The 16,092-nt window shown below is 36.6% G+C and overlaps 4 protein-coding genes across 11 annotated transcripts in view; 1 reads left to right on the forward strand and 3 right to left on the reverse strand.

Moving 5' to 3' along the window:
• The first annotated feature begins 5,251 nt into the window (after positions 1-5,251).
• On the forward strand, positions 5,252-8,336 carry LOC127790783 (F-box/kelch-repeat protein At1g74510). Of its 2 annotated transcripts, none has more exons than XM_052320459.1 (2): positions 5,252-5,397; positions 5,900-8,336. In XM_052320459.1, the coding sequence occupies exons 1-2, from the start codon at positions 5,302-5,304 to the stop codon at positions 7,295-7,297; spliced, it is 1,494 nt and encodes a 497-aa protein (XP_052176419.1). In that variant the 5' UTR covers positions 5,252-5,301; the 3' UTR covers positions 7,298-8,336. The 2 variants fall into 2 exon arrangements, with proteins under 2 accessions (XP_052176419.1, XP_052176421.1); XM_052320461.1 differs by lacking the exon at positions 5,252-5,397 and adding an exon at positions 5,420-5,652.
• A 1,438-nt stretch (positions 8,337-9,774) lies between these two features.
• LOC127790630 (pectinesterase 1) lies at positions 9,775-10,730 on the reverse strand. Its single transcript, XM_052320210.1, has one exon. It carries the CDS (start codon positions 10,636-10,638, stop codon positions 9,913-9,915), a length of 726 nt encoding a protein of 241 aa, XP_052176170.1. The 5' UTR covers positions 10,639-10,730; the 3' UTR covers positions 9,775-9,912.
• A 690-nt stretch (positions 10,731-11,420) lies between these two features.
• LOC127790631 (40S ribosomal protein S9-2-like) lies at positions 11,421-14,350 on the reverse strand. The gene is made up of 3 exons (XM_052320211.1): positions 14,192-14,350; positions 13,073-13,454; positions 11,421-11,811 (listed from the first exon to the last, which is right to left on the reverse strand). The coding sequence occupies exons 1-3, from the start codon at positions 14,217-14,219 to the stop codon at positions 11,628-11,630; spliced, it is 594 nt and encodes a 197-aa protein (XP_052176171.1). The 5' UTR covers positions 14,220-14,350; the 3' UTR covers positions 11,421-11,627.
• A 1,036-nt stretch (positions 14,351-15,386) lies between these two features.
• LOC127790399 (PH, RCC1 and FYVE domains-containing protein 1-like) overlaps positions 15,387-16,092 on the reverse strand; it is a 31,975-nt gene continuing 31,269 nt past the window's right edge. For all 7 annotated transcript variants that reach the window (XM_052319904.1, XM_052319907.1, XM_052319903.1 and 4 more), the window contains one exon: positions 15,387-15,977. The gene's annotated coding sequence lies outside the window, so the exon portion shown is untranslated. The remainder of the gene's footprint in view (positions 15,978-16,092) is intronic.

The following is a 16,092-nucleotide window of genomic DNA, read 5'->3' on the forward strand; positions in this document are numbered from 1 at the left end:
GCCGCCTTGCCACTAGGGCCAACAGTGTGAGAGGGAGAGCAAAAGAGAGATAGAGGGAAAGAAAGATGGTATTGGGCATTTGGGTCATTTATTGCAGGGGCAAAATGGATATTTTGATTGTCGTGTAAGTGTTTTTGTAACATATCTTCAGTACAAATAGCATGACTCTGATTTATATGTGGTGATTTTATATATTTTTTATATAAATAAAATGCGTTGAGATATTCAAAATTATCTCTAAATTATCAATCATGATTCTCTTGAATCAGTAAAAAATTATCAGATTAGATGAAGATAATGCTGGACTCAACTGATAGGAGTTGAATTTTTTTGAAAGTGAATCGGAATATTCAAAACTAATATTTAAAGCACCTAGGCTTAGATATCTTGAATTAGTGACATGAGCTGGGATTCTTGAATTATTTCTAAGATTCTTAGACTTGAATATCTAACGTTGGCAACGTATATCGAGATTTCTAAGGTTATCTTCAAGATTTTCGAGCTCAAATATCATAAGTTCCCTGCGAATCCTTCAAACTAATATTATTTATGAAACTTTCAAGTTTGATACTCTTGCAAATAAGAGTTGAATTCTCTAAGATTTAGGATTTAAGAGTTATATTTTATGATCTTATACTTTAAATTTGGATTGTATAAAAGGAAACATATTATCTCCCTTTGATTGTCAATTAAACTTTTCTAATGAAATCAGTTTAATACAAATTCCCCTTAATAATAATAATGATAATGTTAATTATTGTTCTTATTTAAATAATGTTATTATCAACTAATAAATATACTTTTAAGTTGAAAACAAAATGCATTTATTACACTTTAACCTTTGCTCTTAAGGCAATGACCAATATTATGATGCTCGTAATATTATTATTTTCTTATAAATAATAAATTGCACATACTATCGCAGTATTTTTAAAAATAGCACTAATCATCTTCTTTGAGATTAAGAGATCAAATCAAATGGTTATTTTGTCCTCATATTTATAATATATTTTCTATGTTTCTCTCTTATCTCTTCTAACGCCTGTTATGTTGCCCACTGGCAGACAACATAGCAGGTGTTCACCAGTGAGGAGGGCACGTGCCCCATACACGTGGGACCCGTCTTTGCACACGTGCATGGGGCCCGCGCCCCCCTCACTGGCGGGCACATGCTATGTTGCTCGCCAGTGGACAACATAGCAGGCCTATATCTCTTCTTTCTTTCTCTATTGATTTGTCTTTGTAAATAGGGAATGTGCTCAATAGAGTTTCTTTCCAATCTATTGCGCATCTCTTTCTCTCTTTCTATACACATATTTGACTTCTTCATCACAAATAGTCTCTTTGTCTTCGTCTACGTCAACCCATTAATGCATATCACCAATATTAATCTCCCTCTCTTTATCTCTCTATAGTACATGTAACATTTGAGCTCAACCCATACATGCTTTGGGCAATGAAGCCAAATTGTGTTTGAGTAAAACACGACCCGATTTTATTACCCAAATCGCATTTGGGTTCCAATAGGAAAGAGTCTAGATTTGGATTCTTCCATAGAACCATTGAAACCTACATTGTCGGGTTCTAGATTATTTAGAGTTTTTTTTTTTTTAATTTTTGAACATAAAAAAAATTGAGTGGATAAGAGGAAGGGAATTAAAAAAAAAAAAAAACCATTATTATTTAACAACAAGGGTTATGTATTGTACAATAACTAATTTCAAAAAAGATTGATGATATTTTTAAAAATCTCAAAATAGTTAATACAATTTAAATAAATCTCAAAAATAGTGTACCAAATTCACTCTAAAAATATATGCAGACCAGTTGTGCTAATTAATTTTTTTTTAGAATTTCATATTTATAATAACTGGTAATGTATGTATTTTTAAAATGCATATATATTAATAAATATAAAGATAATTATTTAATATTAATATATCAATCTTAAATATGCACATGTATTAGTGCATATATATATATATGCATAATTCTGAATGTATGTCCCTACTGTTTTAAGTAATACATTTTTTGGGCCTAAGGCCCATTTGATGGAGGCAGCCGGGCCCAAACATACCCAAACTATCAACCCTTCTCTCTCTCTCTCTCTCTCTCTCTCTCTATATATATATATATATCTCAGTTTTTGGGCCTAAGGCCCATTTAATGGAGGCAGCCGGCCCAATTATTTGGGTTGCTTTGGCTGAAGCCCAAATTATTAGCTGTATAATTCTTCTCCACAAGGGGGATGTTGGGGAGGCCAATTGTCTCTGCTTGATGCTAACATCAATAAAAGGAAAGACAGAAAATGCTATTTGGATACTCATAATATTTTTAATAACACATTTACATATTGATGTGATGTTCTATATTTTATAATATATTAATAACAATATACATCACACCAATATGCCGAGTGTCATTAAAAATGTCATAAATAGATGTTTAAAGAAAAAAATGCTTGCACTTTTTAAGGGAAAAGTCTTAGCCAAAAAAGGTGACTGAAGGACTTATCGAATGATGATAAAAAGATGAAATTGTCCCACTCACTTTATAAATTTGCAAGCCATTGCTCTACTCTCTCTTCTCCCCTGCATGGCGGCGATTGTCGCCTCGCCGTTGCCCTCGGCTCATCGCATCGCCTCTCTTCCATTGCCTCGCTACCTCGCTTGGCCGTGTAGCAACAATTAGCGAGGCGAGGCAAGGTAACGATTGCAGCGAGGTGCAGCGACAAGGCGACAACAATCATGGGAGGAGAGAGGAGAGAGCAGGACAGTGACTTGTAAATTTACAAAGTGGGCGGAGGCCATTTCGTCATTTTGCCCCCATTTGATAACTACGCCGGTAAGCTTGTCTGGCCGTGTAGAATGACTCTTATTTAAGTAGCTCACATCCATATATAGATCTTAATTAAATTAGTAAATAGGTTTTGAGTCCGTGATATTATTACAGAAGTTTCACGAGAATTCTTCAACGCATTCAAGTTAACCTCTTATTTAATATATAGAGAGAAGGGTTGATAGTTTTTCACGTTAAAATTAATTTTGTAAACAATTTTATTACTACATCAAGGTCTTTTGTTTTCGATTTTATCTAAAAAAAAAAAAAAAAGTTAAAAAAGTAAATTGTAAGTAACTGTAAAATGACATCCAAAAAGTAACCTGTAATTATCAAACGTCACCAAATACCCATCAAATCGTTGAATGCTCACCGATAAATATTTAATTATTATTATTATTATTATTATTATGGGGGTATCACTCAAACTTAAGTGTGGGTGGGTGTAACATTTTTGGGCAGGCAGGGAGGGAGGGTGGGCGGAAAGTGAAGTATAAGGGAGGGAGGGAGGGAGGGAGGGAGGGAGCAGGAAAGTTTCCGTCTTTCTGAAGACATTTGTTTGTTTGTTGCATATAAATGGCCTGCCTGCCTGCCTGCCTGCCTGCCTGCACTCTCCTTCCCGCCCTTACGTGTCTGGTTGCTAGAAAGGCACGCACGCCTGCAGCCGTCGCAAGCACTAATTTTGGATGCCAAAATGCTATGCTATGCTTGCTAGTACAATCTGCCTTTTGTACTGCATTTTACATTCCCTCCCTCAATCCATTTGCCCACCTTTTTCAAGTGTATTTATATATGCTTCATGCCATTTATTTATTTATTTGAAGATAAATTTTTAATTTCGTTAATATATTTTTATTAAAAAATAAAAATATATAAATATTCGTGTTTACATTATACTTTTTATTTTATATATATATATATAGGTTAAATCCATAGTTTTACTTTTTTATTTTTTTCTCGGCTATTTCAACTTTTCGTTATTTTGATTATACTTTTAAATTTAATTTTTGAATTAATTTAATCTCAATATTTTAAATTTTTTTTATGTGTAACAATTTGAACTTTTTGTTATTTTGATTATATCCTTAAACTTACGTTTTTGAATCGATTTAATCTTATTTACTTTCATATATAAAAAAAAAATAAATAAAATGAGATGACAAAATATATGTCACATTATTAAAGTATATGAGTTAAATTGACTCAAAAATACAGATCCATGGGTGTAACTGAAACAGTAAAAAGTTTTGGTTTCCATAAAAAAAAATATCAAAGTACAAGAGTAAAATTAACTCGAAAATATAGATTTAGGAGTATAATTGAGATAACAAAAAGTTCAATTGGCCGTACAAAAAAAATATGAAAGTACAGGGTCAAAAGTATAGATTTGGACTATATATATATATTTGTGGGTAAATTATATTTTTTGCTCTTTAAATTTGAGCAAAACATAAAGATATCTTTGATATATGAGAAATAATACATATTTCTTTTGACTTTACATCTCTAGCTACAATTTCTGCTTACTCTTACGTTTGTTAAAAATTTTAATATAGCAAAAATACCCTTATATTTTCTATCTCCTTCAATATGTCAAAATAATTGGAATCCAATTATTTGTCGATTGTTCATCGTATGATTTAGCCATCGTCAAATTAGAGAAATAAAGAGATTGACAAATTATTAAATTTTGACTAGTGTAACTTCCTTAATTTTGTTTTAAGGTACAATAATATCATTTGAACTCTCACTTAATTGAACATCCTTTAAATTTTAAAATTTATCAAATCAATACATGATTTTTTTAAATTTAGCTACAAAATCCATAGATTTTAGTTGTTTAAGAGAGTATCGTGGCTAATTTTGAAAAGTTAACTGACTAATTAAGTGAAAAGTTAAAATTAAAAATAATAAATTAATAATGTCTTATATTTAGACATTTAAATTTAACACTCAACATTAATATTTTATACTTTATATTATATTAATATAGATAGTATTTAAAATATGAAATTTAAGTGTTTAAATAGCCACTTTAGACATTGTGAGTGTAATTTATTTTTTTATAAAAATAATAGGAAAAGGATTAGGAAAAGACAGAATAGGAGTAGGACAACTATTGCGTGCGAGCCCACACGTGTACTAACAGCCGCTACCATTCCGTCCGGGAGGCCCCACCACTCCTCAACGGCATCTCGGAGCAGTTCCGGGCCCACCACATCACCTTCTTTCCGTTATTTCCGATTCATAACGGCAGAGAAATGCTAAGCTGCGGCGCGAGTGTACGAACCTCACGCCCGGATCGCGAAACAGATCAGCTCAACAGGCACTATGCCGACGTGGCTGCGGCCGCATCGTGTCGGACTGTCGGCCGCGGCCCACTGTATCATCGCCCACGAACATATGCGCACAAACGTACGCGTATATATAACTGTAAACCCCTCCGCCAATTAACACCGTGATATGCAATTCCAGAGAGAGAGGGAGATCGAGAATGCGATTGCGAGTGTAAAGCGAGACACCCGATTCGTGCAAGTCTCCCTCTTCACTGTACCCTCTGTAAGTGATCTCACTCTTTTTGTTCGTTTCCATTTCGTGTCCAATTCCAATTCAGATTTCCCTTTGACTGGTTCGGGGACCTGTTTCCTCCTGTTTCCGAATTGTTATTACAGCTTTGAGTTTGATGATTATTGGAAACAGATCGTTCTGTTCGCTGTTTTTCTGTAGTTAATTTTAATTTTACGCCTCTATTTTGGTCTGTTGTCGATTTGGTAATTCTAGGGCACTCAAGCTCAAGCATTTACGCATGTTCGTGTATGTGTGAAATTTGCTTGATTAAATTTGGTTCTTCTCTTGAATTTAGTGCTTCAGTATTTGGTTGGTTCACTTCGCGTGTTTGATTTGCCCCTTTTTTTGCAATTTATTCTTCCGGCGATGTTTTTGGTACTATAAAGTTCACCTTTTTTTTCGGGTTTTTTTTTTTTTTTTGACTGATCTTTTTCCTAGATAAGATTACCGGAAGTTTTCTATTGAATGATTGGTTTGGTTTAATTTGTAATAGGATCGAACCCTTGCATTGATCTTTCTGGCAAAATCTGGCACCATGTTGGAGGGTCCGTCTTATCTCGTTTCCCGGGAACTACCAAGTTGCTGCGAGCATGAGAGTGTGTGGGTTTACAATGCATTCCAGGTGATTGAACTAGCAAATGGTAAGCGTGGTTTGTTGGGGGATAGGGAGGGCATGCCACTGAAAAAGTCATCCAAGCCTGATGTCATCAAGACAAAGGAAACAGCGGAGGGTTGTCATGGTAGCGGTAAGTCCGCCTATAAATCTTGTAATCGACATAACAACGGAGACCAATCGGATAATAAGCGTGATCGTGGCGAACAATCAGATTCAAGTTCACTTATTCACCAAATTGGTCGAGATATCTCTATTAATTGTCTGCTCCGCTGTTCTAGATCGGATTACGGTTCAATTGCCTCATTGAATCAAAGCTTCCGTTCTCTAATTCGGAGTGGTGAGCTGTATAAGCTGAGGCAGAAATTTGGTATTATTGAACATTGGGTTTATATTTCTTGCGAACTTCTTGAATGGGAGGCCTTCGATCCAATTCGCCTTCGATGGATGCATTTGCCTAGGATGACTTCAAATGAGTGCTTCAGGTGTTCTGACAAGGAATCGTTGGCTGTTGGTACCGAACTGCTTGTTTTTGGAAAGGAGATCATGTCCCCTGTTGTTTATAAATATAGCATATTAACAAACTCGTGGACATTGGGTGCAGGAATGAATGAACCAAGATGCTTGTTTGGCTCTGCAAGTCTTGGGAATATTGCAATTGTTGCAGGAGGTTGTGACCCAAGGGGCAATATATTGAGGTCAGTGGAGCTTTATAACTCAGATACGGGCACGTGGATGACCCTTCCAAGCATGAATAGACCAAGGAAACTGTGTTCTGCAGTGTTCATGGATGGGAAATTTTTTGTTATGGGGGGAATTGGTGTAGGCAATCCAAATTTGCTTACATGTGGGGAAGTGTATGATCTGAAGACGAGGACATGGCATGAGATTCCAGATATGTTCCCTCCATTCAGCGGAGATGCTGATGCAACTGGGACAGCTGCTACATCCAAGGCACCTCCCCTGCTTGCGGTGGTGAAAAATGAGCTATATGCAGCGAATCATGCAGAAAAGGAACTGAGAAGGTATGACAAGAGGAGAAATCTTTGGGTTACAGTGGGTAGCTTACCTGAACAAGTATCCTCCATGGATGGATGGGGACTAGCATTTAGGGGATGTGGGGACCAGCTCATTGTCATTGGTGGACCTAGAGCTGTAGGAGGAGGGACAATAGAAGTTAATGCTTGGGTTCCAGATGAACACCCTCCACAATGGAACTTACTTGGCAGCAAACACTCGGGAAGTTTTGTCTACAATTGTGCTGTGATGGGTTGCTGATGGTGTCAACAGTTGGAGTGGGAGTTCCTGTCCAAATTGGCTTTTATGGCCTTTCTTCCTGGAGGAGGCGGGATTCTGGATAGCTGCTAGTCTATACCTTCCTTTACGGGGAAAATTCAGATTTTAATCGTTTGCTTCAAATATTTCCTTGAAGAAGGTCTAGAGGTCTGTATGTTTCCAGTTGTACATGTTATATTACTGCATCTTCACCCATTTCGAATCGGCCTGACAGTTCATCACTAAAGGGTGCCATCATATAAGACAAATCAGACTAATAAGTGAATGCCCTGTTCATTTTTAGGTGGTTATGAATATTTGCAAATGCTTTCTCAAAACGCCTGACATTGTTTCAACAGCTTTGTGATCTCGGCTGCTTTCTTATTACTTAGAAGAATGAAACTTGGCAGTCTAGTCCTTATTAAGGATCATTTCCTAACATGCCACTGAATCATCGTCAAGTCTATGTGGTAAACATATATCATTCAAGAAGCAGATGTCGATCGATTCAGTCCACTGCTTCTCCTCCTTTCTGTTCTGCTGCATCATATATGGCTTAGAGTGGTAATTTGAAACTTTTTCTGAGTAGGGGGGGACTGGGGAAGGGAACTTCTTAGAGCTTGAAATTGGCTCAGGTCAGTCATGAAAAGCAGCATGCTGTTGTTATTTTATGAGTAAACTAGGGTTGTGGCCTTGCCATGAACATGATAAGCTCTACTTTTCAAGTGAGGACAGAAGGATGATTCATGAGCATGCCAGCATTTCTTTATCCTTCCCACTTGTATTGCTGATGGGTTATCTAGTCATGCTCCTTTACACTGAAAGTAAGCTTTTAATACTCATGTGATGCTCACATCTTCACCACTAAAACTGCCGAGCCTTCCAGCTTTGTCCTATTAATTGTTGCACCTGCACTATTCCATAAGAACTTGCACATGTTGTTGTGGGGACGCCTATATAAATTTTAGCTCGTCAGTTATCTTTATTTATCCATGTACACACAAGAACTCGTATCATTCTCAAGTGTCTCTTGTTAAGTTTTTCTTTGCCTTTTTTTGTTTAAGTACTTATTCTATATTATCCACTCTTTGTTTTTTCTTTTGCTTATGTAATGTGATGGTGAAACTTGAAATATATTTCAACCAACCTTGTGCGTAGTCATGTCGGTTAGTGAACTGGGCTTTATATTCAATCCTTTCGCAGTTACTATCTCATTTGCTCTATAGAGAATGAATAATACGTTGCCTGTGCACAATGATTGTCCATGTGGAGGACAAGGGTTCCCAGGACCTGGGCAGTTCCAAATCACTTAGAATTGGAATGAGAAAATAGTGGAACTTATGGAATGTACATTATTTTTTTTTTTATTTGAATTTTTATAAAATTGTTAAAAGTTAATGTTGTCCCTTATTAGAGTGTGTTTTCATGCATTCTCCTCCTCCCCCTCATTATTATTATTATTATTATTATTATTATTATATACCTCAAAAGAAAGAAACCCCCCATAAGTTTAATGGTCACTATGAGTGTTCAAATTTTGGTTCTTTAGTTCACATTTTTACTCCAACCAGTTTTCGGTCCGGTCTTGGGACTAATCTAAGATTGCAAATTGGTTGAAAACAAATAATATTATTTGAATATATATGTATATATTTTTATATAGAAAAATAAAAAATACTTAAAACCGATTAAAATTGAATTGATTTTTAGTTTAAAAATCTTAAAAATTTCAATCTCGATTAGTCTAATCTAGGGCTAGTAAAGTCTCGTCTAGATCAATGAACAACCCTAACAAAATTTAGTATGTTATTTTAAAAATGATTAAAATTGAATTGGTTTAGTTTGATTTTTAGTTTAAAAATCTTAAAACATTTCAATCTCGATTAATCTAATCAAGGGTTAGTAAACTCTCGTCTAGATCAATGAACAATCCTAACAAAATTTAGTATGTTATTTTAAAACCGATTAAAATTGAATTGGTTTAGTTTGATTTTTAGTTTAGAAATCTTAAAAATTTCAATCTTGATTAGTCTAATCTAGAGCTAGTAAAGTCTCGTCTAGATCAATAAACAACCCTAACAAAATTTAGTATGTTATTTTAAATTTAATTAAATATCATAAATAATTATTAAATTTTATATTAAAATATAAAAATCACTTAACTTTAATTTAATATGTTATTCTATAATTATCATTAAAAAAATTAATAAAATATTAAAATGACTAATAAGGTGAATAGCTAAATATGATTATTGAATTTTGAATAAAAATATAAAAAAAGTACTTAATTTTATACTAAAATTTAAAAAGGTCATTAAATTTTATATTAAAATATTAATATTTTATTAACATGATGATTATAAAATTATATATTAAATTAAAATTTAATAATTTTTTTATAATTTGTGAACATGCTATTTATCACAAATAATCCCAATGGACCGAAAAGGGTGAAGGCTGGAGAGATGGGAGCAAAGAGAGAAAGGAAGTAAAATACGATACGATAATAATAGATGGATGCAAATTATGAAAAGACAGAAGCGACGGATACAAATTAACGCCATAATAATATATGTAAATTAAAAATGGAAGCTTTAATCGATCGATCGATCAATCAATCAGCGTATGGTGAGCTTGAACTTGGCCAGAAGGGCGTCCATGTTAGAGAGGATTGCCAAGCTGTTGCTCATGTACTCTCGCGATCTCTGCACCTTCGCCCTCACCTCATTCACAGCCGTCGATCCCATCTCCTCCAGCCCATCCAAGCACGTCTCCTGATCGCTCATCGCCGCGCTGATCCACGTCTTCAAGTCCCCGATCTTCGCCGCCGTCAGCATCCTCTCGCCGCCGCCCACCTGCATCGCCGCCGCTGACTTGCTGAGCTCACTCAGCGCATCGCCGAACAGTTCCACGCAGTCCCTCAGCGCCGACTCGGTCTTCGGGTCGTTGGACTTGGAGATCAAAATCTTGGGCAGCGAGGAGAGGTTCCGGAGCTCGTTCGCGGCGACCCGGAGGGAGAGGTTGAAGATGATTTCTGGGTCCGGGTCGGGCTCGGCGTCGAGGGCGGAGATGGAGGCGAAGCAGGAATGGGGAAACTGAGTCACCGAGCAGACGGACTCGGTGGACTCGGATTCGGGTGATTCGGTGAGGGAATCGTACGCGAGAGCTCCGATGAAGGCGACGAGGATGATCGTTAAAACGGTGATCAGAGAGAGGGCGGCGATCACAGGCTTCCTGAGGGGACTGGGGCTTGGAGTGGGAGTGGGATTGGCCGGCGGCGATTTGTGATCTTCGACCGGATTCACTTTGCCGTAGCCTTTGAGGAAGTTGATGGAATCCATCATCTCTTGGATTCGATTTCTTGGCGTTGGAGGTTGTGGAGTTGATTTGGGTTACCAAAGAAATTTAAGAGTAGGGTTTGCTTATTTATTATTCATTCATTCGATCCATTTGGTTTCTAAATTCTAATGCCTTGACCGATGCTTGCCGTTTGGCGCGTCGAATTTAGGATATTTTAGTCTTTTAACTTGAGCTGGACTTTGGAAAGTTTCTAACAAAATAAATAAATCTATTTTTTGCATTCATTTTAATTACACCACTAATATATTTTTATATTTAATTAATGGGAAATGCTATTTGGAAAATGGAACTTCAAGAACTGCTCATTGGACATTAAAGCTTTTTGATTTTTGTGATGATATACAAAATATCAAATTTAATTGTTTAAATAGCATTTTCATTTGTTTGATTTTAACTTAAAATGGGTATTTTGGGTATTTATGATCATGTGTGGAATAAAGCTAACAAATTATTGCTTATTCAATGTTTGAATTCTTGAGATGTTATAATGGTCGCATTATCTGAGGTATTTAATATTACTCTTGCAATCCATTGTTTTAACAAGTAAATACACATAATATGTAAGCGTCAAAGAATACGGCCATGACACACAAGGCATATATATATATATATATATATCCCAAGGTATTAGTTTTGTCCTCACAAGGACACCCTTTCATTCAAAATTTGGCACTTTCCCTTAGTTTGTTTGGTTCACTTTTCCTTGGAAATGTCCATTGTCCTGGGTGGTGCCAAGAGGAAAACAATTCAGATACACAATATATCCTTCCTCACCAAAAAGACAAAGAAATTCATTAAATTTGTTGAATCAACTATTATCCAGATAGCAAAATGCAATCAAAAACATGCTTTCCAAATACCAGTACCACCAAGTCTCCCATCAAATCAAAAGGCCAAAACTGAATTAACTAAATTATACCAAAATAGGATGGCAACAGACAAACCCTATTATTACCACCATTGTCAGCCCGCCTCATTCTTCCTCCTCTTCGTCTCCATCTCCCCCTGCAGCCTTTTTGGCAGCTGCCTTCTGGTTCCTTCTCTTTACCCTACCAGGGCGCCCGCCGCCCAGAGGACTCGTGAGTGAGAAATCAATGTGCTTCTGAGAGTCCACTCTTACCATGAAAGATGGGATGTTCACCACCTGCCTTCCAACCCTGCCCAGAATAAGGAATTCCCAATATTGTAAAACATGCAGAGCATTAAAAGAAAATATAGAGATGCCCCAAACTTGGAAGCTAGGAAAGTAAAATAATTTGAAAATAGGTGGTCCTTTGAAACAGGATATACCAGCAGCAAATGTTTGTGAATGATTGAATGTCATAACAATCCTAAGCCGACAACTCCTGAATGGGCACAAAGTGCAATATATTGGGCCAGGTTTGATCAACTTCCATGATCGCAAATTCCCCATGTAAGTAAATGTTACCTTTTGCTATATGATAATTCATGGATGAGCTGAAATAACTCTTTTACACTTTCAGCACTTTCTCCCTAGGACTTTTTGGCGTTGGAGATGAGAAAAAGCCCCCGAGGAGGAAGTTAATTTTCTATCTTCAGATAATTAACACTGGTCAGCAGACCGCACGTTACATTAGTGGGATTAGGTTTTGTGCATTGTTATGTCAGTGAACAAACACTGATAGGAAACATTCAGATCAGATAAGCTTAGGAGGAATAAATTATGTTCCTCTTGAATCTGGCAACCATAAAAGAGGCGCCTAATAACTAATTTAGCCCCTGCATGCCCAAGCAGATATCTCAATCAACTATAGACTGGACTGGGAGCCCTTAAAAGACTACTAGCACGGTTTTAAGCCAATCACAAATGGTAGGAAATCATCCAATCAGGGTATGGAAGACTATTGAGGAATCAAATAAGTCCTAGTGCCTGGAGGCTGGAAGATTGTTCAAAATTTAAATCAAGGAATGATCCATGCTTTCAAAAGCATTCCATGCCTTTTAGGAACACATTGCAGTCCCTAACACATTATATACTATTACTACTGGAGTAACTGCAAGTTTTACCTCAAGTCCTGTATCTAAGTGTGGTAAGTCTTCGAAATAGAGCACATAGAAAACATTCAGGACAACAAAAAAATAGTGTTTAGTCCACTTAGATTTACCTATAACCATACATTCTAGTAGCAAAAATAACATGCCTTGTTCTTTCTTTTCTACCTCTGTCAACAAGCTCAGCAATTCAAATCAATAGCAGACAAGTTACTAACTACTTGGATTAATCCCCCCAAACCACCCCCCCCCCCCCCCCCCTCAAAAAAAAAAAAAAAAAAAAAGAGAAAAAAAGTCGAGAACCATGCAAATCAACCTACCTTCAAATTATTTGTTTTTTAACATCCCCCCACTCCAATACTTTGAATTTTTAAGCCTCGCATCCGTAAGGTATCTGAAATTTACCTGATATGCCTCTGTCTGATGAGGACCCTGGCATGGTGAATGGACTTTGCCATACCCGTCTTGAACACAAGTGTTTGGAGGCGGCGCTCAAGGAAGTTCTCCACAGTCAAGGCCAAGACATAATCGAGCTTATTCTGACTCTCATCCAAAAGTCCATGACGGTTCATTCTTCGTAGAAGAGCTTCACCTTCAAAGATCCGGCGGGGATTTTTTTCATCAAGGGTAAGAAGCATCCTTGCTGCATTACGAATGCGGCTCAGAGCATACTGAACCCTCCAAAGCTCCCTCTTGCACCGAAGCCCATACTCACCCACGAGCTTCAGCTCAGCATCCAACCGCTCCTTCTCGTAGGGACGACGAGGCTTCTTAAAGGTCTTCCCATCTAAGATTGTTCAAAATTATGGGTACAGATCAGAAATACAACAATTTATCACTCTTGCAAGCACAACAGACATTATAGATTCTCTGTAGCGATCCTTATCTTGGTGTTAAGATAAGAACATTATCATACCCAGTTATATTTGGCCATTAATTTCATCCAGGCTCACAAAGCATAAAATTTTCGTAAAAGGCTACAACCCAGCTGAGGGAGTTTCCAGTAGGTTAACAATCAGGGAAGCATAAATATCCATTATTTTCTTTATTTTCTCTCTCTTGTTCATCATAAACGAAACAACGGTCGTACTGCGTATAGTCGACGACGAATAACAGCATTAGCAAAATAAAAAACGTATCAGGAAATTAAAGTCCAATAAATTATCAGTCTCAGTTCAATATTTTTAATAAAGAAAAAACAAGTAAACGCGCCAAGTTCAGAAAACTCAATCTCGCCACTTTATCATCTAACATTAACAAGGTGGGTCTCTCGGCAAACAACAAAGGCATAAAAAAGCGAAACAGTACAACGTCACAAGTGATTGAATGGAGAACCACATTTCTAGGAGCACTAGTCAAGCAGATCAAGCTCCTAATCGAGGGGCAAAAGCAAATTTGCAATAAAGAAAAACAAACATGACACTTTACATAGCTACGGATACGCGTCTATACATGTTCTCGTTCTTATATAGATTGATTCTTAGAACGATGCGAAGAATGGATCAGAGAATCAGTGGATCTTACAGTTCCTGTAGAAGGAGACGTGCACCATGGCTCTCGCTCTCTCACTCTCTCTCTCTCTCTCTCTCTTTGAAACGAATCTGCAGCGTCCGGAGAAGAAGCAGAACGTGTATATAGTTGTGTATGAACCCTAAACCCTAACAGGTAACCACGGGATAGGAAATTGGGCCAAGCCCAAAGATGGAAGCTCACGAATCAGGTTTGAGCCCCAGCCCATATTTTTGAGGCCCATTGATCCCCACTCCTACTTTATATACTTTTTCTTAATGGAACACTCACTATATTCTTGATAAAAAAATTTGTGGACCCCTTCCTTATTTCTTTTTTATTTAAAATAATAATATTGCCAAAGAAGCACACAAAGTCATTAGCCTGTTGATCAGGGATTATAATAACCTTTTTTTTTTGTAATTAAGGTTTAAACTTTTTTATAAGCAACCCAACAAAAAAACGAGTCTTAGTGTAGTGAAATTATTTTAAAAATTAATTGTTATTTAGAGGTTATGTGTTTAAATTTTGTTCATATAATAATTAATTTTTACTTTTAAGAAAAATACATAAAAGATATTATTTTAGGAAAGTAATTTATTAATTAGAATTTCATAACACAAGAATCTAGTATTTTGTTTATATAATAGTATAGATAATAAAACACAATGTAAGGAAAGCAAGCACTGTAAAATATCAAACTACCATATAAAAGACATTTTGTAATATTAATGCAGCGAAGTTGTGATGCGTGCTTGCAACTCAGATCACTGGATCTTAAGCTATCTGTGGACTCGTTGGAAAAAGAAAGAGATTTCTATTTGGCAAAGCTGAGAGATGTAGATGTTTGTCAAGACTCTGTGAGTTGGAGAGCCCCTCCCCCGTAAGATATTTCCTATGTATAATAGCGTTTTAATTGTTCTTAGTATTCTTCATAATAGTTAAAATGATATTGTTTGCTGCTGATGCGGAGTCGTCAGCACTGCAAGATGCTCAAGAAATCATTGGCCAAACTATGGATGATGATGCAAAGGAAAGGAAAGGAAAGGAAGCTGGCTGACAAATCGTCTGCTTTATGCTATAAAACATAACATTCACCAATCTAGAATCTGGACAGCTTTTTTCGAAAAATCCAGTTTCGGTGCTGCCTAGATGATAAGCTATGAATCTCTTTAGGATGCCAAAATAATTGCCTTTTAAGTTTTCATCTGTTAATGGGGGGTGTTAGCCAATAGGAAGAATTCGCTTCCTAGATGTATACTTTCATATGACATTGACATCTCATTGGAGACATTTGTGGGTTTCTATTTGCGCCTAAGCTGGAGCATCGGTGTGTCAGGTGTGAACAGACCTATTCAATTACAGTCCAGAAACAAGACAAATAGAAACAGGGTAATCATATGAGTGGAGAAAAAAGTACGTAGCATGTTAGATCTAAAAAGATTCTGCAACTGCAGAGAGAGGTGTAGGTGTAGGTGTAGGTGTAGGTGTAGGTGGCATTCACATATATGTACAATGGTCTAAAATTTTCCTATCTACTTTCTGTCATTTTCCTATCAGCTAACGTTCAACGCTGTGCAGGAGAGTTGAGTTTACACCCTTTGCCTGCTATTTTCTAGCAAGCAGAGAATTGAGAATTTCTTTTTCAAAGAACCACTCAATCAATCACCTCCCATTTTTCTAATGCGCGTGCTCAAATTGATAGAGATTTAGCAATTGAGATGCTTCACACACAACACACCTTGATCTTATCTTCAGCCCCCACCCCCTATTGGCAGGTGTCTCGTTCAAGTTTTCCCAACTATGCATTGAAAAACAGTGAAGTGTTAGCATGAACAATGTAATAACAGCAGAGTCAGATAAAAATAAAAAAATAAAAAAAGTATCTGAAATTGACAACAAAATAACCAGGCACT

The sequence above is a fragment of the Diospyros lotus genome, chromosome 14 (assembly GCF_014633365.1).
Source record: "Diospyros lotus cultivar Yz01 chromosome 14, ASM1463336v1, whole genome shotgun sequence".
Lineage (NCBI taxonomy): Eukaryota > Viridiplantae > Streptophyta > Magnoliopsida > Ericales > Ebenaceae > Diospyros > Diospyros lotus.